The following is a 20981-nucleotide window of genomic DNA, read 5'->3' on the forward strand; positions in this document are numbered from 1 at the left end:
TGATTCATTTGAGTTCGTGAAGACATTTTTATTTGAAAAGCTACAAACATAATTTCTATTTAAACTTTAAATCTTTTAATTAGTTTTAACCATAAGTTTGTTTATGCCAGTTGAGCTCTAAATTAGTGAAGCACCATTTTTGGTAATAAAATTATGTAACTTTCAAAAGCATTCTAAGTTAATCCCAATAATGGAAGTTTGTTTGTTTTTTTTTTTTTTTTTTTTGAGAAAAAGGTTTTGAATAAACTATCCGCCAATAGTGTATGTCACAATGACACCTAAATAAATAAAATTTATTTGTTTTCAACTACTCCCTTTCAACTTTGTATTTATTACCATTACACTCATGAATATTTAATTTTATCAATTTTGTTTAAATTTCTTCTTCTTATATATATATATATATTTTGTTGAAGTAACATCTTGTGAAATTTAAAATTTATAAATAAAATTAACAAAAGAAATATAATAGAATTTAAAAATAAAACTAAATTTTTTCTGGTTAAATATGAATTTTAAAACACTTAGAAGCTAAGATCAAAGTTTTACCCAATACTTATTATACTTTACTGTGATACTATTACTTAAAATGAGATGAAATGTGTTTATTAACATAACATAATTGTATTTTCTAAATGCTTCTCTCTCTTTATTATACATAATTTCACAATTTAAAATTTGAAGTTCTGCCCTAGTAGATTGTATAATGCGAGAAACAATTTTTAAAAATAGAATTTTTCTCTATGCTTAAATTACTTTTATAATGTACTATAAGATTACAGTACCCAAAACAATAACAGTAACAAAAAAAAGATAAAAGTTCAATAACCTTTTTAACCTAACTCTTAAAAATTCCAAGACTAAAAAATACAAAACACAAATATTCTTAAATACTAAACATTCACTTAAAATAAAAATTAAATAAAATTCCCAAAAGAGACATTATATTATATATTATATATAAATTAAAAAAGAAATAAGGGTCGGCGTGAAATGGATGAGAAAGCCATTTATTTAAGTCCCACATCGGAGAATCCAAAACCGTGAAAGAGTAAGGTTAGTATAAAATAAAGATGAAGTGAAATTTGAAAGGTACATACCTGGACGGGGTCGATGGCCGATCAGGAATAGCCATGGCCTAGACATCGTGACTTCCCTTGCACTTTGGAAGGGTGCGCGTCTAAGGTCTGCCCTTTGCAGGCAGAGCCTACGTCATAATTTGTGGTAGTTGGGGCTTGCGTCAACGCGCAGCCCCTCCCCAATTTTTCATCTCTATAAACCATTTTGCTCTCTTACACGTTTATTTATTCGTTACGAAGACCTTACTATTCTCTCTTGCGCGTTACATCTATCAATCTAATGGCTAAGACAATGGAACTCTCACGAATTACACTTCGCCCTTTCGAGCTCTCTGATGTTGATGATTTCATGGTTTGGGCAGGAGATGATCGAGTCATGAAGTTTATAAGATGGAATGTATTTACGTCCAAGGAACAGGCGCATGATTTCATTAGGGATGTTTGTATTCCCCATCCATGGCGTAGGTCGATTTGTGTTGATGGGCGGTCGGTTGGGTTTGTTTCGGTTTATCCGTGGTCTGGTGAGGATCGATGTAAGGCGGATGTTGGGTATGCTGTGGCAAGAGAGTATTGGGGTCGAGGAATTGCAACGGAGGCGTTGAGAATGGCTGTTCCTAAAGTGTTTGAGAGGTTTCCTGATGTGGTGAGATTGCAGGCTTTTGTGTATACTGAGAATAGGGCGTCTCAAAGAGTTGTTGAGAAAGTTGGGTTTCAGAAAGAGGGGATTTTGAGGAAGTATTGTTATATTAAGGGTGAAATTATGGATTTGATTGTTTATAGTTTTTTGTCATCTGATTCGTAAATATGATGAGGAGGAAGATCGAGTGGTTTTCCGATTCATAATCCCTTTTTCAACTTTGTTTTGTTGTGTTTTACCACTCTTTACGACTTTTTTGCAGTTGTGAAGATTACTGTATTTGATTTGAAGTTTGAATAGCGGTTGACTTTACAGTAAACCTTCAGATCAAATCAGAGCAGAGTACAATCTCACACACTTGTTACGAAAGTGTGATTGAATTCAAAATTTTTGGGAAGTTGGGCAGTTTTCTACTTGATTTTATGGTTCAACAAGAGTACTTCAATATTTGAAGTTATTGATCATACGAGTGAACACAACTGTCTTCTATTAGTATTTGGAATGGATCTAAAACCGAAACCTCAGTTTTTGTCCCAAGTCTAAATTAAAGAAATATGTGAGATTCTATGATTGTTCAGTTAATTGAATAATGTAACTTTTATTTAAATTCCAGTTCTAAGTTAAATTCCTGAACTTTTTGTGAACTCTGCAAGAGAATAGACACTAAGGACGTGACGGGAAGTAAAAATGAATCTCGAGTTCAAACACAGAGGACGCCGAGTACATCAAAGCTCACAAACAAATTGAGAGTTCCTTCCAAATCTATAAATCGATCTCAGAGCCTCAAATAACTGACATGAACGGAAACAGTCATGAATCACTAAATGTACAAACAATACAAATCAGTGTCAGACAGGAAAAGATTACTTTTTATTCTTTTTCTTTTTTGGTTTTTGAAATTGATCTTTGTTTCCTCTTATCCATATCTTAAGCAAGCACTTGAATTTCCAAAATCTAGAGAAGGAAGAAAAAAACTTGGTTTTATCAAAAATATGAAGTTGAAAAAGAATAACAGAACATACAAACTATCATCCTATCCTCATTCCACAAAGCCGAGTTATTTGGGCCTTCTTTGTTCAGAAGAGATTTCGATTATCTGAAGTTGTATTTGTCAAATCATTTAGAAAAAAACTAGCAGTTTCGAGAAGGTTGTGAACATGAAGAACTATTTGAAACCCAACATGAAACTTCACCTTTTAGAAAGTATGGAACTACTCTACACCGTAACCCATGTTCCAGCTGAGAACAAAACATCCCTATTATATCTTCACCTTCGTCCTTCCAGAGAACCAGAAAGTCAGACAAAGCGAATGTAAACTAGCACCACGAATTAGAATTCTACTAGCTTTCAACCATTCATCAATCAATTTATAGCTTCATCAATTGAATCATTTTTGCTCAAATACCGCATCAAAGTTGGCATTGTAAAACTAATTCCCTCCTCAAACGATTCACACTAGAATCTTTCATCAATCGAATTTATACCCCCCATACCCATTCATCAACCGATTTGAACAGCATAATCAATGAAGAACACAAACATGTACATTATCTTATAGAGTACATCATACCAATAATTCCTTCTTACCTAATTCCTACTTTAGTAAGAAAATTAAGAGTGAAAGACACATTTGAAAAATTGAAAAGTTCATACTGGAGAAATGGGTAGGGGCCGCGCGAACGCAGGCCCCCACTACCACAAATTATGACGTAGGCTCTGCCACTTTGGGCAGACCTTAGGCGGGCACCCCTCCGATATGTGCAATGGAGGTCACCAACCTAGGCCATAGACCTTACTGATCGCCCATTGACCCCGTCCAGGTAAGTATGTTGGAAAGGTTGCCATTGTCTTGTATTTATAACGCTCTGTGATGTTCCTTCTGTTTGTTCCTCCGATGTGGGACTTGCTCAATAATCTTCCCCCCAACCTTTCGGGTTTCATTGATATATGTATCTTTCAAAGACTATCGGTTTTGTTTGCTTACTCTTTTCCAATTTTCATTCAACATTTGAATTTCTATTCAAATTACAAACAAAAGCATATGTTTTAAAAAATTATTGAGTATATTATCTCACTAAGTTGAATCAAATGTGTAAGAAAAAAAAATTGTTTTGCCTATAAGTTCCATAACTCAACGCTGAACAAACGTCATACCAACTTAATCATAGGTCATTGTTAAATTCTACAAATATTTATTGAGAACCTTATTTTTCATCTCTTTCTTCAATGTTTTCAATAACTCCTCCAATGTTTTCAATAACTCCACCTAACTTTGAAGACGTGTCACAATCACCTATACTTGTTATTACCTAACTTTTGACAATAATTATTATCATTTTTAAATTCTTTTACTAATAGTTGATAGCAAATTAAAGAAATTCACTAATAGAATTGTTTATCAAAGGAATGTGTTAATTAAAAGTATTTTACTTCAAAACTCAATCGCTTCATATAAATATTTAAACCCATAATTGTTACTTACAATTTCTTATAATAGATTTGATTTGTGCATCCATACACTACTTTTTATTACTACATCATTCTCCCAACTTGGATCCATTCCAATAAGTTACATTATCTCACTTGAGAGCATTGAGGCTCAATAGACAAAAGACTATTGGAGTCGCAAAGTAAATTTATGGACATTAGAAACGGACCCTAACTTTGTGGCAACAAATTATGTACACCAAAATGAAAAATTGATACGAACTTTATATTTTAAGCCTTTAACTTTACTTACAAAAAAATTATTTTCTGATTTACATTTTAAATCAACGGAACATTTTATTGATACTTCCATTTACATTTTCGTAAAATTGAATATAACTGGATATTAACACTTCCATTGGCGTTTTCGTAAAAGTGAGACTCAAGAACATTTTCATTGACATTGAGAATTTTAAAAATTCCGATAGATGTTAGAACATAGAACTTCCACGGCTACTAGAATATCAAGTCTTTCATACTTTCCACTTCACCTGATTTTGGGGAAAATAGATTCCATCTCAATCAAGGATCAGAAGTTCGATAACCACAAAAAAGAATCACCCCGCCTGAATAAAGCAACCATACCACTGGTATCAACCTAAATGCAGAAAGTTATGCCATGAAGGATCTGGCTCTTAGCTTAAGGGGATTTGGATATTCTGAGTAGAACCCAAAAAACACCTAAATCTTAGATTAAGGTGAAAAATCCATTTTTATTAGTAAGGAGCCTTCCAAATTTATGAATCAGTCTCAAAGCCTCGAACTCTCACATGAATGGAAATTATCGTTCGTGCTTGGACTTTGAGCTTCAGAATACATGAATAAAATTGCATCAAACCAAAACATCCAGAATGTAAACTTACTAATCTCAGGTTCAGTTGATTTTCCAAGAAATTCAGCCGTTCTTGGAAATGTTAAACTTCTATTTCAACCCATCAAAGGCCCAAAACCATAATAAAGGTCCCGAAATCAAACGCCCCACGATTACTTAACATTCGCCATCTATAACTATTGTATTTATCTACTTCTCAATTCTGAACTTGTTATTAAGAAATAATATAAGTGAAAGAAATACCTGGAAGATTGAAGAGTTGAAACTGGAGAATTGGGAAGGGGCCGCGCGAACGCAGGCCCCCGCAACCACAAATTATGACGTAGGCTCTGCCACTTTGGGCAGACCTTAGGCGGGCACCCCTCCGGTATGTGCAATGGAGGTCACCAACCTAGGCCATGGATCTTCTTGATCGCCCATTGACCCCGTCCAGGTAAGTATGTTTAAATGTTAGCCATCGTTCATATTTATATTACAGTTTGAGTTCCCTGCCAAAAGCTTCCCCGATGTGGGAATCTCAATCATCACCTCATCATTGGTTGTCACCCGTTATTGTATGCTCCTGAGGTAAGAGAAATAATTGATTTTTTATTTTTAGTCTTTTATCACTGTGTATATACTTTAAAGGTAAATATATATATATATATATATGTATGTATGTATTTAGCTAAATAGTAAAAGTATATAATAAAACAACTAATTTTTTAATGACTTAATTAAATAGAAATAAAATGGCTTAGAAAGGGAGCCTAAATGGTTATCATGGTTTGTAGACATCTAGAATTAATTACATCTATTTTTAAAAAAATATGTATCATTTCAATATGTCAATCTTGGGTAGGACATAAACTTTTGGAAAATTATGGATCTACACACCTAAAAGCCTTAACTATGAGAGTTGTATCTATTTACATTCTTCAATACATTATACATATGTTGGATAATCATGTGTGACTTGTAATTTAATTGATTAAACCTAAACTTTCATAATAGAATCAGCTTAATCTTCTAATTATCCATTTTTATTGATTTAATATTTGAAGAAGTTGATTTAACATTTGAAAAAGTTTATTATGTATAAAAATGGAATGCATGAATGACTTCCAAATTAAAATGTTCAAATTGATCCACATAAAACAATTAATGGAGTGTTTTGCCCTTGGACTATGAATGGAGTAGGTTATGTTAGCTCATTCCACGTTTAGGGAAGAATTAGGTTTTCCATAATCCTTCGTTTATCTCTTTTTCACTATTCGACTTCTTCTCTGATTATTCTCACTTCTTCTCCAATCCTCCCAAAACACATACTATCATAACTCTATTATAATTATTTCTTCAAATGTATACTATCATAACACTATCTAATCATAATCTTTCCTTTAAACACATACTATCATCAACACTAAGACAATTATAATACTAGGAATATCATAACGTTAACCCTTCTCCAAACACTTAGAGAGTTTTAATTTGAAACAACATTTGTTTCATGTTATAGTTTTTGTAACTGTGCATACAAAATAATGTTAGTGATATACTAAGGAAAGTTCATGTTTAAAGTTCATACTCAAATAAGGAAAATGAAAATGAAAATAAAAAGTTATATAATTATATATTTATATATTTATCTATATATATACCAATTGACTTTCTGTTTACGTCTTAACATTCTACCACCTTTCTGTCTTTCTGTTTACGTCGTGACATTCTACCACCGCTTGAAATGTATCGTCACATTAGGGATGTGTCTAACCTATTGCGAAATGGTTGGAGCCCAAGCATGTATTATCATTTATTGTCACAAAATCAAGATTAAAATGAATATTAGGCTCCAATTATTTCAATTTTCAGGATGGAAGAGGCATCTGTCAACAAAATATTGATTTTCATTTATTTTTTAAGATTCAAATCGCATCCAAAATTGCTCATACATACAAAAAAAAAACCTTTTCATTCTTCATTTAACTTTCCAATTCTAAATTTTTCTTATTTTTTGATCCAAACTGACAGAAATTTAAGGTTTTACTTTTACAAAAATATAAAATGTCATTTTGAACGAAACTATAGATCGTTGATTCCAATGAAAGTATCGATACATCCAATAAAGATAGAAGAAATTCAGACATATTAACGAAAATTTAGAACTAACAAAATCCTACAATGGAAAGGTTCAAGTTTCGAACAGATGGTGAACAAAATGTAAGGCAAGCATAAAAACATAACACCCTCCCTTAGTTCTTGAGTTCCATGGATGTGTTTCAGATTGACCAAACAATTTCAAATTTTCAGAAGCCATTATTGTTATAAAAGGAAAAGATGAAATTCAGAGACTAAAGACGAGGTGAGAGGTAGAAGGCATCTCAAGTTCAAACAGAGAAGCACATCAAACATGTGTAATAAGAGTCTTATAAATATGTTAGCTTTCTATTACAACTAATATCTTGTCATTTTCTGTTGGCTTACATTGTTAATTAAGATGGAGTTATTTCCTTACTGGAATACATAACTCCTTTATTCAACAAATGATATTAGTATCAGAGCAATTATTATTCATTTTGTTGATTAAAGTTTTTTCTTCAACTGTGTTCCTTCCATTCCGCTTGTTTTTTACATCTCTCGACGTGTCCATTAGATCAATTTCTCTTCTCTATCGACCTTCGTCATGATTCAGAGACTTGAAACTTCTAAAACAAACTTAAACATATACCCCCTTCATTTCCAATCTCAACCTATAAAGTCAAACAAACAAACAAAAAGATAACACAACTACTTGAACCGCCACTCATCAAACAAACGAGACTGGTAAGTCCAAACAATGAAAGTGTGCCCACCCCAGTCAGCCATCTTCGAAGAACCCCCAATCACACACCATATCATTCATCAACCAAACAGGCAATGCTCAAATCTTACACAACTAAGTAAACACAATACACAATCATATATATAGAAGTACTTGAAAAGAGAAAGAGTTAATACTGGGAGTATTGGAAAGGGGCCGCGCGAACGCAGGCCCCCACTACCACAAATTATGACGTAGGCTCTGCCACTTTGGGCAGACCTTAGGCGGGCACCCCTCCGGTATGTGCAATGGAGGTCACCAACCTAGGCCATGGATCTTCCTGATCGTCCATTGACCCCGTCCAGGTAAGTATGTTTCAAGGTTAGCCATTGTCATTTATTTATAGTACAATCCAAGGTTCCCCTGCTGCTTACTTAGCCGATGTGGGTTTTTCTCAAATCTCAATCTGAGGTTTATGCATTTGATTTTTTCCTTTTTAAGTATTTGAGTTTTTCAATCCATATTAGATTTGTAATGTATTGGATTATTTTCTTACTTTGATTCAGAAGTAAATATAACAAATGCTTTCAAATAATGATAAAGTTGTCTAATATTACTTTTGTTTAATTTAACCTGACGTGGATGTATGGGCGGATCTATTAATGGGCCAGAGGCACTACCTTTCACATTTTCCATTTTTGTGTTTTAATATTAGTTTTGAACTGTTAAATTATAATATATATTAAATAATGCGTTTTTCTTACTATATTCTATTTTTAGTATAGTGAATGATATAATATGATGGTTTGTTTTTAAATACAACATTATGAACTAATTTATTTATAAGTATAACAAAATTTTATCTTTCAATATAAATTCAATAGATATCTATTGTCATTTAAAGTATTTTTATTTATAATTTATGGATAATAAATACTTTGGTTTCAGTTATATGAATATTTTTCATATTTACACCATATAGTAAAATTTTGGATTCTATCAACGATAAACGTTAATAGACTGTCAGTTATTTTTTACCATTTAGAAAAAACAATTCATTTGCCTATTACAATCAAAAGGAGTGGAAATTAATCATAATAATGATGTATGGCTCGAAAGTCATTGCAATCACTTTGGGCAAATAGAGAAGAACAATCTTTCTAGAATCATTCATTTGAAAAGAAGACGAAAAGGTCAAAGGAATATTTAGCTTAGATGGAACATCGAGCAATAAACTTAATCACTAAAACCGGTATAACCAAATCAATGAACTAAAAAGTGGAATCTTGAAAACAAGAAATATGAGTGTGAAAGTATATTCTGAAGAATATTCTCTTGATGTATTTGATTGATCAAAGGGAGTGTATTTATACAAGGTTAATTACCCAAATAAACTAAACCTACTTTATTTACATTAATATCATTACCCAAAATAACTAAACCTTATTTACATTAATACCCTCCCTCAAACTCAAGGTGGTAGAGTAGCGATCAACTTGAGTTTGGTAAGTAAGTGACAAAATCGATTAGATGGCAAGGCTTTGGTGAAGATATCCGCAGGTTGTTCAATAGTAGAAACAGAACGTAAGAGGAGGGTGTTGCTTAAGAGGTGGTGACGAACAAAGTGACAGTCATTTTCAATGTGTTTTGTACGTTCATGAAACACATCATTGTGAGCAATCTGAATGGCACTACGATTGTCACAATGGAGGAGGGTAGGACCCTGTTGAGGGACACTCATATCGGCAAGGAGCCACCGAAGCCATATAAGTTCAGCTGTAGCATCAGCCAGAGCACGATATTCAGATTCCGTACTGGAACGAGATATAACACTTTGTTTCTTACTACGCCATGAGATGAGAGAATCACCTAAGTAAAAACAGTATCCTGTAGTGGATCGTCGATCAGTAGGATCCCCCGCCCAATCAGCATCAGAATATCCCGACAACACAAGGGAAGACTGAGATGAGAATTGAAGACCATGTCCCAAGGTGCCTTTGACATAGCGAAGTATGCGTAGAACAGCAGTGAAATGAATTGTTCGAGGAGCAGCCATAAATTGACTGACAATATGAACAGCATATGCAATATCTGGGCGAGTTACTGTTAGGTATATAAGACTGCCAACAAGTTGCCGATACAAGCTTGCATCGTCAAGAGGAACACCATCAAACGGAGTTAGATGGACATGAGGATCTAACGGTGTTGAAGATGTGGTGGAGTCTGTAATTCCTGAGCGTGCTATTAGATCAGATGCATATTTCGCTTGAGATAACAGATAACCATCTGAACGGTGAGAGACTTCAAGACCGAGAAAGTAATTGAGAGATCCAAGGTCTTTCATCTCAAAATGTTGACCAAGATATTGTTGTAGGTCGGATATGGCCTGTTGATCATTACCAGTAATAATCATATCATCAACATAAAGAAGGAGAAGAACAATACCATGAGTTGTCTGTCGTGTAAAAAGGGCATTGTCGTGAGAGCTGGAGGTAAATCCAAGTTGAGTAATGGTGGAGCTAAACGTGGCAAACCAAGCTCGTGGAGCCTGTTTTAGACCGTATAGAGCGCGACGAAGGAGACACACCTTGTTGGGAGGAGGAGAAGTTCCCTGAGGTGGCTTCATATACACTTCTTCAGATAGGTTGCCGTGAAGAAATGCATTTTTGACATCCATCTGAAAAAGAGGCCACTGTTTGGCAGCAGCAACAGCTAACAAGCTGCGAACAGATGTCATCCGGGCAACAGGGGCAAATGTTTCTTCATAGTCTATCCCATATTCTTGTGAGTATCCTTTTGCAACAAGCCGAGCTTTATAACGTTCAATAGTTCCATCAGAGTGAGTTTTGATTTTGTAAATCCATTTGCAACCAATGGTCTTTTACCGGGAGGTAAATCAACATAGTCCCAAGTGTGCGTCTTTTCAAGAGCCTGTAATTCTTCATCCATTGCTTTCTGCCATACTGGGTTAATACTGGCCTCTTGATAAGAGGTGGGTTCAACAAGGGAAACAATGGTAATCAGTGAGATGAGGGGGAGGTTCTCTTACCCTGGTAGAGCGACGAAGAGGAGTAGCAGGTGGCGATTCAGGAACATCATCGGAGACAGACGGTGGATCCAGATTTGCAGTAGCAGGTGAAGGAGGTGTTTGTAAAGAAAGATTGAGGACTAGAGAAGGAGGTGTGGAAGGAGGACAAACGAGAGAACATAGTGTGTTCCCAAAAAGTGACATGCCGAGATATCCGGAGTCGGTTGGAAAGAGGGTCCCAACAACGAAATCCTTTGTGTTCGGTGCCATAGCCAAGGAAGCAACAGAGACGGGCACGTGGTTCAAGTTTATTGTGTTCATGAGGATGTAACAGAACGAAGCAGGCACTACCAAAAACTTTGAGTTTAGAATAGTCGGGAGAAATACCATATAGTTTTTCGAACGGAGAGGTATTTTGAAGGACAGAGGAAGGGAGACGATTGATTGTATATACTGATGTAAGGGCAGCTTCACCCCAGAATTTTTCTGGACAAGAGGCAGAAAGAAGGAGGGCACGTACTGAGTCAAGAATGTGACGATGTTTGCGCTCAGCACGTCCATTTTGTTGAGAGGTATGAGGGCAAGAGCGCTGAACAATAGTGCCCTGTTGGGAAAGAAAAGAAAGAAGGATGGAATCTTTATATTCCAAAGCATTATCAGTGCGAAGAATTTTGATGGGAGAGGAAAATTGAGTGCGAATCATGTTAGCAAACTCAATATATGTGCGAGATAATTCAGAACGATGTTTTAGAAAGTAAATCCATGTAAATCGAGAGTAGTCATCAATGAATAAAACATAGTAGCGATAACCATGAACAGTAGTAATTGGGGCAGGACCCCAAATATCAGAATGCACTAAATCAAAAGGTTTATAACAATTAGAGATGGATTGAGAAAAAGATAAGGCAGGTTGTTTAGCAAGTTTGCAATTCAAACAATTAAAAGGAACAAATTTAGTAAGATTAGTCAAATTGTTAACAGAAATTAAATGACGAAGTTTTTCAGAGGAAGCATGACCAAGACGAAGATGCCACTGATATGTGTCAGAATCAGTGACCGAAGCAGAGATGGAAGAAGGAGATGAAATCCGAAGTGATGTGAGCTCAAACAATCTTCCCACTTTGCGACCCGTTCCAATCGTCTGTCCCGTCTGCGGATCCTGAACCTGACAACCATTGGGAGAAAATGAAACATTTAAGCCCAGATCACATAATTGACCAACAGACACTAGATTAAAGGTCAGGTTAGGAACACAGTAAGTATGGGGAAGATGTACACTGGGAGTATCAATGGTACCAGTATGAGAGATGTTCATACAATTACCATCAGCAGCATAAATAGGAGGTAAAGATTTTGTGGGGCTAGACGTAGACATAAGAGAAGAGTCAGAGGTCATATGATTACAACAGGCAGAATCAAGAAGCCATCGATTACCTGATGAAACAGCCAGAGCGGAGGATGATGAAATTAGTTGATTCAATAAGCTCTGAAGATCACTTATCTGAATGGGGATGAATCATCCGAGGTCGCAGCAACAACAGATGAGGAACCATGTTTGGTAAAAATTTTCTCTTTTGTGGAAGTGCTAGGAGGTCGGGGTGGTCTGGTAGGGCAGTTATCCAGAATGTGGCCATGTTTATGGCAGTACCTGCACTCTATTTTAGGACAGTTACTAAATTTGTGACCAGAGAGCTTACAATTCTTACAAAACATATTTGCGGCTCTGTTGGGAGTGTATGTGCTAGCAAGGACAACATCAGATTGTTTAGTAGAGTTGATGCCAAGACGCTTTTCTTCAAACAGAATTTCTTGAATAGCTGCATCTAATGAGGGTAAGGGATTCCGGTGTAGTAAAGCAGCTCTAACAGATTCATATTCTGGACGTAATCCCATAAGGACTTTAATAAGGCGAAGATGATCTTTGCTGATGTTCGCTTGGTCAAGTTGAGTCCAAATGGGTTGAAGAACTGCCAAATATTCATTAACAGACTGACCAGAATCTTGATTTAGATTTACAAGTGTACTGTGCAGTTGGTAATAATGGGCTAAACCAATAGACTTGAAGCGTGTAGACAAAAAATCCCATAATATTTTAGCATCATCAAAGGCATCAAACTGTGCATGTATAGCGGGAATAGAGGTGTTACCAAGCCAGGTGATAATTTGATGATTTTTACTGTCCCAATCTTCGAGACGTTCAATGAATGTGTTATCCCCTTCCTTTGCAGTTGGTTTGGTGATGTCGCCAGTTACAATGCGCCATAGTTTTCTTCCAATAAGAAAACTTTTCATTTGATTTGCCCATGTGATATAATTTGTACCATCAAGTATGGTAGAAATGGGTCTAAAGATATGGTCTCTCTCCATTTTGATTTGGGGTTAACAATGCGGATTTTCGGCCGAGTTTTGACTGATTCGTGACTGGATTCAGGGGTGCACGGCTGGGAACGGAGACAAACAACAAAAAAACTTGAAGACAAACGGCTGAAGGATTCGTCAGATCTGGTGTTGAACCGTGCAGATCTGTCACCAGAGACCGAATCGACAAGAAACCACGATCAGCGTGTAGATCTACAAAAGATCTATCGATCTACGAACTTCGAAACATCGACAGAGTGGAAGACGGAGCTAGATCTGCGAAAAATGAAATCAAAGAAACTTGGAAAGATAGGGTTTCCAACGGAGGCAGATCCGGCTGAGACGGCTGGACAGCGGCGGAAGAGCAATGGCGGCAGCGGCGGAAGGCCTTGCGGTACAGGTTCACGCGGCGGCCTTGGCTTCAACGGAGACAGAACCGGTTGAGACGGCTGGACAGCGGCGGAAGAGCAATGGCGGCAGCGGCGGAAGGTCTTGCGGTACAGATCTGGACGGCGGCCGCAAGGTGACGCGTACGGCTGCCTCGCGGATGGAGACGAATCGGAAGGTGACGCGTACGGCTGCCTCGCGGATGGAGACGAATCGGAGGGGAAACGGTGCGGCTGCCTCGCGGATGGAGATGAATCGGAGCGGAAACGGCTGCTGCGATGTCGAGGCTGCTGCGATGTCGAGGCTGCTGCGATGCCGAGGCTGCTGCGATGCCGAGGCTGCTGCTGATCGGCGCGACGCCGATGTTGTGGCTGGAGACAGATCGGAGCTGTCTGCGAGGCGCGCGGAAGGGCTGGAGACAGATCGAAGCTGTCTGCGGCGCGATGAGGATGACGATGACGGAACGGCTGCGAGGCGCGATGAGGATGACGGAGACGGAGACTTTCACGGGTGGGCGGCGGCGCGCGGCGGCGGCGGCGGCTAAGATGAAAAACCCTAGCTCTGATACCATGTGAAAGTATATTCTGAAGAATATTCTCTTGATGTATTTGATTGATCAAAGGGAGTGTATTTATACAAGGTTAATTACCCAAATAAACTAAACCTACTTTATTTACATTAATATCATTACCCAAAATAACTAAACCTTATTTACATTAATAATGAGTTTGGACTAAATAGTCTTAGTTTGTATGATAAGCCAAGTTTTTGATGACAACAGTTCTTGAGGTTGGTAGATTAGTTATAATCTTTTAAGTTGTTGACTACGATTAAGTCCATTTCTTTGAAATTTACATTGGGATATAAATTCTCATCATCCACTCGATTTTATATTAACTTTGATCTAATTTAATAATCTTCTCGAGAAAGAAGAAAAAACACTCCAACAACAAAAAATAAAGACAATATTTATAAACCAATCAATTAAAAAAACCTCAAGGGCTCAACCATGAACCAACTTGGTAAAAAATCACATATATAACACACTAAATGCAACCCGGACATTAGATCATGCGATGAATTTTGCTCATACTTAACGTAATAAAAAGTTTCTAGCGAAAAGTAATTTTAATTCTCACATCACTCCCACCACATTAATGTAAATTTATGATCATAATAAGCCACATGAATTTTCCGAGCAATATCTAATTAGGTTGCACTTGAATCGTCTACGTTCCTTCACATTTTTTTATTTAATTGTGTGATTGAGTATAATGATAAAGTTATTGGATGATGCTTGCATATTATGGCTATGATTGAACTAAGTTTCACTATCGTGCATAAACTTATTAATAAGTTTACGACAATTTTTAATTAGGTAATTGCACAATAGATGGATGTAGCCCGAAAAACATTCGACTTTTGTTTCTTTTCTCACATCACTTTCTCAATAATTACAACCACAAAGAAAATAGATAATATCTACCCAATTTAATGGCTAACCAAAATAGTTTACGCAAACTTTACTTTCCCCAACTTTCTTGTTTTTCTTTCCAATGGTACAATAAATAGAATAATGAAAACGAAAACACAACAAATCAAAAAATCTCTAATTGATAATGTCTACTTGAACTGAGAAGCAAAATAGTTCACTCAAACTTTGGTTTTCTTTGCCCTTTTCTCTAACAATAGATAGAATAATGTTTAAAATAATAAAGGAAATAAAAGTTTAGATGTAAATAGATATTCTATGTTTCAATCGTTTTGAAGCAAATTGCATAAAATATAACCTCATTTGTTAACTAGAAAATTGAAACACGAAACGATTGAAAATATCACAAATATAACTTTTCATTTTCATAGAAATATTTGCATGTTGAATTTTTTGGTTTTTTTATGCTATATTTGAAAATGTTTATTTGTTTTTTAGGTTTTAATTTTTAAAAACTAGGCCAATATTTAACAACCCTCGTATTTTTAAATTTTATACTTTAACGTTTCAATTACGTTTTTATCGATATTTTTAAAAATTGAGTCAATTCCTAGCTTATATAAAATAAAATAAGAAATTAAGAAACTTTTATCAAATCGACATCTTTTAGAAGAAGAAAAAACGAAACATGTTTTTTTTACCTTTTTGAAATGTGGGTACGTTCTCGATTTTAAATTATCGATCAATTCAAAAACACAAGTTTTAGATTAATTGGTCATTTAAGTAAATATGATATTCGAGTAGGTCCAGAAAGGTCATATATTTAAGTCTATACACAATGTTACTTCTCCCGGCAATATTATTACATTGTTTTAGGTTGAACTAGGATGTTAATAATATTTTACTAAACTTAAAAGGTAAATATACAAAAAGAAAACCACCATACTAAGTTTAGGTAACACAATAAATTCTAATCAGTGACGGATCCAAAAATTATAACGACGGAGACTTTATAAATTAGTAAAGAGTAGAATTTAAACTTGACCCTAGATAGGTCTCTTCTAAAACTAATATCAATACAAAGAGTACGAAATTGAGAAGGACTCAGCTAACGTATGCTAAATTCACGAGTGATATTGTTCCAATGGTTTGAGTTTGTTATCAGTTTTGTCCATACTTCTTCTGTTTGTTATAAAGAACAGACAGCTGCCTTCAAAACTCCATCTCTCTCTCGATACTTCTCTCTCTCTCTCTAAAGATGGACTTCAGAAATTGGATGATATGGTTTGTGTTTATGGTGTGTTTATTGAGATGTGGATGGAGGTTTTTGAACTGGATTTGGTTAACGCCAAAGAAACTTGAGAAGTGCTTGAGAGAACAAGGATTCGCCGGAAATTCTTACCGTCTTTACTCCGGCGACTTGAAGGACTTAGTCGCCATGTCGGAAGAAGCTAAATCCAAACCCATGAACTTCTCGCATGATATTGCTCCACGTGTCATCCCATCCATACATCATACCATTGAGAAATATGGTAATTGTATTTTCATCTCTCTCTGATCGTTTTCTTCATTTTTTTTCTTTTTTTTTGCTAATTGTTTTGATTATACAAGTTTTTGGTCTGTTCAAATCAATCTTAACATCTATGGTAAGTGTGGGTTGATCTGATCAGGTCAATTTAACGCTTAGAAATGTTTTTTATCGATTTGAAATTTTTCAAAAACCTTTTCTTTTATTTTTTTATTGATTTCTCGGTTTGATCGGTCGGACTCGATTTGTCAGTCCATTAGTTCATTTCTATTTGTAGATTTAATTTTTATAATTATTATAAACTTGAGAGTCTAATTTTAACACTTTTAGAAGTTTAGTGATTCAATTACTATTATTGAAAGTTTGAGAGTATAATTAAAAATATATAGTTTTTGGCTAATTGAGTTTTAAGAAATCGATAATTATAGTTGAAAATTTGAGTGAGTAAATAGATATGTACCTAAATATTTTTCATTTTTGTATGTTCATTATTATTTATATACAAATATGATGTTCTATGTTTTAGTTTGATATAGTTTGTCTTTACTTGCACATCTCTAAGATTCTCTTTGTTTTTGTGAAAAAAAAATACAACATAGGGATAGAAGATCGATCTTTTGTTTCAAAATTGATAGTAACATTTTGGCTCAAATATTATATATCTTTCCTTTGAAACAATTTTTATCTTAAATTTCTTGATACGGGTTTTTGTCTTTCGCTAGGCCTTTTGCATTAACCAATTTGACTAAAATGAGAAGAACAACTCTACCAAATTCAACAAATTTTAAAATGAGCTTGACTCAATGATATTGACAAGATTTTCGTTTCAAAAAGTCGAGGTTCAATTCTCTATTTTGTATGTTGCATTAAAAAAGAAAAGAAAAACAAGAATATTGACAATATCCACTTGCCTTGCTTTGGGTGAAACCAAAAGATTTTAAATCATGAGAGATAGTTGTCATTTCTTGTAAGTGCTTAATTATAAACTTGCAATCATCTCATATATCCCGATAATGTAGAACTTTTTTATCACATTCCCAACAATCCTCCCTCCAAACAAAGGATTATTGAGTCTCTCTTCAAATACTCATTGTGCTCGCCACAAGCTCAACCACCGTGGTTACATATATATATCTTCTAAATGCTCTCCATTTCTTTTGTTGGACGCTAGAAAACTCTACCAAACATAGATAATAAGTTAATTAGGGCCACCTAAGGCTCTAATACCCACTTGTTAGCTAGGCTCTCCATTATTTCTCTTGTAATTTTGCTTCTTCTTTTTTCAGTTACCTTTCAAACAAGAATAATACGTTTCAATGCATTTATGAGTGTATTTGCCTAATTTGACTATATATAATTTCTAACTACACATAGTAATAATTAAAGTGTGTTTGGATATATATATGTAAATGTAGGGAAGAATTCATTCGTATGGCTTGGACCAATTCCAAGAGTGTTCATCATGGACCCTGAGCAATTGAAAGCTGCTCTTTCTCTATACAATGACTTTCAAAAGCCAACCATTAACCCTCTTGTTAAGTTGCTTTTTGATGGACTTATTAATCATGAAGGAGAAAAATGGGTTAAACATAGAAAAATAGTCAACCATGCCTTTCATTTTGAGAAGTTGAAGGTATATATCTTTCCCTCAATCTCTTTCAATCGAATTTTTAACTTCAAGATTCATATAGTAGTTGAGTTGCGTTTATTTTGACGATGATACTGCAGGTCTTCACACGAGACTCTTTACCAAATATCTAAACATTCATCACTATATATACCCTAATTATTCATATATGTAATTGATTATTAAAATTTGTACGTGGATAAATAATGATCATCATCTATCATATATATGCTCTTGATTAAGTTATTATCATGTAGGACATGGTGCCAACAATGTTTGAGAGTTGCAATGAGATGATTAACACATGGGAAAAAATGGTATCAAAAGATGGATCTTGTGAATTGGATGTGATGCCTTATTTACAAAATTTGGCGGCGGATGTCATTTCTCGAACAGCATTTGGAAGTACTTACGAAGAAGGAAAAGTTATATTTAATCATTTCAAAGAATTGATTTGTTTGACCATTCAAGCTAGTAATATTGTTTACATACCAGGACGGAGGTAAATTTACTTTATCATTTATTTTAAAAAATGTCAGTTTTTTTGTTTTTTAATATGTGGGATGAAAGAATCGAACTTCTAACTTTGAGATTGACGTTATTACAAGTATTGCTTTCTGCGACAATTTTAAAAATGTCTTAAAAGCTTTTAGGACGTGATAAAACATATATTTGGTCACATATGGATAGATTTCATCAATTATTTATACTTTTTTTTTATTTATGATGATTCATGATTTACTTTTCTTATAAACGTGTATTTAACTAAGTTTCAACCTTCTAAAACCACATATAGTCTTGACAGAATTTTAGAGGAAAAATCATAAGTTTTCAAAAACCTTTTTTAATTTTCAAAATTTTATTTGGTTTTTGAAATAAAATTACGTAAAAAAGTGAGAAAATTAAAGGTTAGGAAGAATGATGGTAAGGTTAACTTTACAAAAAAACGTAAATATAACAAAAAGTTCAAAATATACAACACCAATCATAGTTGTTTATTTGTACATATATGTATTTTTTAAAACATTTTAAAACACAGCAAAATGAACTAAAATATTTGTCAAATATAGCAAAATTTTAGATTTATCAAATAGAATATGAAATAAATTTTAGTAAATACTTTCAACATTTTTTCTTTTATATATCATAAATTCACTATTTCATCTGATGATTATCCTTTTGCAGGTTTCTACCAACAAAGTCCAACAATAGAATGAAAAAGATAACTAAAGAAATAAAAACTATGCTCATGAATGTTATCGATAAAAGGCAAAGAACAATGAAGGAAGGTGAAACTATGCAAAGTGATGATCTCTTAGGCATTCTCTTAGAATCAAATTTCAATGAAATTAAAGAACATGGAAATGTGAACCTTGGAATGAGCATAAATGATTTGATTGAAGAATGCAAAATTTTTTATTTTGCTGGCCAAGAAACCACAGCAGTGCTATTAGTTTGGACCATGATTTTGTTGGGTTCATATACAAAATGGCAAGATAGAGCAAGAGCTGAAGTCCTACAAGTCTTTGGCAACAACAAACCAGATTTTGATGGTTTAAATCGACTAAAAATTGTGAGTTGATAGATTATTTCTCTCCTTATATTTAATTATTTTCTGTTTTTTTAGATTCTCTATCGAGTATTGGATATCAAGAAAACATAGGTATGACTCGAAAATCTTGCTTGATGTCATATTAATAACATGTTTTCCTTTTACAATGTCATAGGTAACTATGATTTTGAACGAGGTTTTGAGATTATACTCACCAGCAAGTGTGCTTAGTCGTAAGCTTGTTAAAAGAGAAACAAAGCTTGGAAATTTTACATTTCCAAGTGGAGTGATGTTGAGCTTCCCTGTTATTCTTATCCATCTTGATAAAGAGATTTGGGGTGAAGATGCAAATGAATTTAATCCAGAAAGATTTGCGGAGGGAGTTTCAAAAGCAACCAAAAACCAAACCGGATTCTTCCCTTTCGGCTGGGGTCCTCGAATATGTATTGGACAAAATTTTGCTATGATTGAAGCCAAAATTGCATTGTCCATCATTTTACAACACTTCTCATTTGAGCTTTCTCCTTCCTATACTCATGCTCCTATATCCATTTTAACTACTCAACCTCAGCATGGAGCTCATATCATCCTACATAAGCTTTAGTTAGTCACAAGAATTATCAAGATGCAAACTTGTGTTACTTCTCTTCTTGGGAAAGATAGGTTATAGTAGACTTAAATGCTTCTCTGTCAAATAAATCATCATCAAGAATTAGTTTTACATGCTTGAAACGTCAAGTGTAATCTCGACATTTGTTACCAACCAACAATCATCTTTGTCAATATTATAAATGGATACATTGTTTGTCAAATATTGCTATTTAAGTTCAATATTAGTCACATATTTTGTGCATCATTTGATATTTTGAGTTCAAGAAAGGTATATGAATTAGTCGATGCCACATCTAAATAAAAATAATCATAATAACATGAAAGTATGGTTAAGAAAAATTTAAAAGAATTGACAGCCACTATCGATTTTAAGTATTTTTTAGACAAAGAAATTTATAACTATACTAAGAAGATGCTCGTTTCATTTACATGAACTCCAAAATTTCTATTTAGACAACCTCCTAGAAATTTCAAGAAGTATATAAGTGAGAACAAGACATGTTGAAATGATTCGTACTAGTTTGTGAAGACAAAGTTTACTCTTAGAAGCATTGACAAACAAGAATAACGTTATGTCACAGTCATAAAATACCAAATCTTGGACCTAAAGTTGGGGAAATCCCATTTGTGTCGATGCAAAGC

At 34.5% G+C, this 20981-nt stretch overlaps 3 protein-coding genes, 1 long non-coding RNA gene and 4 other non-coding genes across 8 annotated transcripts; 3 read left to right on the forward strand and 5 right to left on the reverse strand.

Moving 5' to 3' along the window:
- The first annotated feature begins 1085 nt into the window (after positions 1-1085).
- LOC101218036 (uncharacterized N-acetyltransferase p20) lies at positions 1086-2323 on the forward strand. Its single transcript, XM_004135612.3, has one exon. It carries the CDS (start codon positions 1360-1362, stop codon positions 1879-1881), a length of 522 nt encoding a protein of 173 aa, XP_004135660.1. The 5' UTR covers positions 1086-1359; the 3' UTR covers positions 1882-2323.
- Positions 1093-1258, forward strand: LOC116401832. Its single transcript, XR_004214237.1, has one exon. It is a non-coding gene; the product is annotated as a U1 spliceosomal RNA (small nuclear RNA).
- Positions 2324-3381: 1058 nt separating the features above from the next.
- Positions 3382-3545, reverse strand: LOC116401828. The gene has a single exon (XR_004214233.1). It is a non-coding gene; the product is annotated as a U1 spliceosomal RNA (small nuclear RNA).
- Positions 3546-4257: 712 nt separating this feature from the next.
- On the reverse strand, positions 4258-5562 carry LOC116403358. The gene is made up of 2 exons (XR_004216092.1): positions 5280-5562; positions 4258-5010 (listed from the first exon to the last, which is right to left on the reverse strand). It is a non-coding gene; the product is annotated as an uncharacterized LOC116403358 (long non-coding RNA).
- Positions 5314-5477, reverse strand: LOC116401870. Its single transcript, XR_004214273.1, has one exon. It is a non-coding gene; the product is annotated as a U1 spliceosomal RNA (small nuclear RNA).
- A 2462-nt stretch (positions 5563-8024) lies between the features above and the next one.
- Positions 8025-8188, reverse strand: LOC116401859. Its single transcript, XR_004214262.1, has one exon. It is a non-coding gene; the product is annotated as a U1 spliceosomal RNA (small nuclear RNA).
- Positions 8189-11781: 3593 nt separating this feature from the next.
- LOC116403359 lies at positions 11782-13311 on the reverse strand. Its single transcript, XM_031884266.1, has 2 exons — positions 12278-13311; positions 11782-12008 (listed from the first exon to the last, which is right to left on the reverse strand). Exon 1 carries the CDS (start codon positions 13208-13210, stop codon positions 12341-12343), a length of 870 nt encoding a protein of 289 aa, XP_031740126.1. The 5' UTR covers positions 13211-13311; the 3' UTR covers positions 11782-12008; positions 12278-12340.
- Positions 13312-16087: 2776 nt separating this feature from the next.
- CYP (cytochrome P450 CYP72A219) lies at positions 16088-20552 on the forward strand. The gene is made up of 5 exons (XM_011661637.2): positions 16088-16552; positions 17964-18181; positions 18433-18677; positions 19361-19748; positions 19903-20552. The coding sequence occupies exons 1-5, from the start codon at positions 16279-16281 to the stop codon at positions 20329-20331; spliced, it is 1554 nt and encodes a 517-aa protein (XP_011659939.1). The 5' UTR covers positions 16088-16278; the 3' UTR covers positions 20332-20552.
- Positions 20553-20981: the final 429 nt, after the last annotated feature.

This window comes from Cucumis sativus, chromosome 1 (assembly GCF_000004075.3).
Source record: "Cucumis sativus cultivar 9930 chromosome 1, Cucumber_9930_V3, whole genome shotgun sequence".
NCBI lineage: Eukaryota > Viridiplantae > Streptophyta > Magnoliopsida > Cucurbitales > Cucurbitaceae > Cucumis > Cucumis sativus.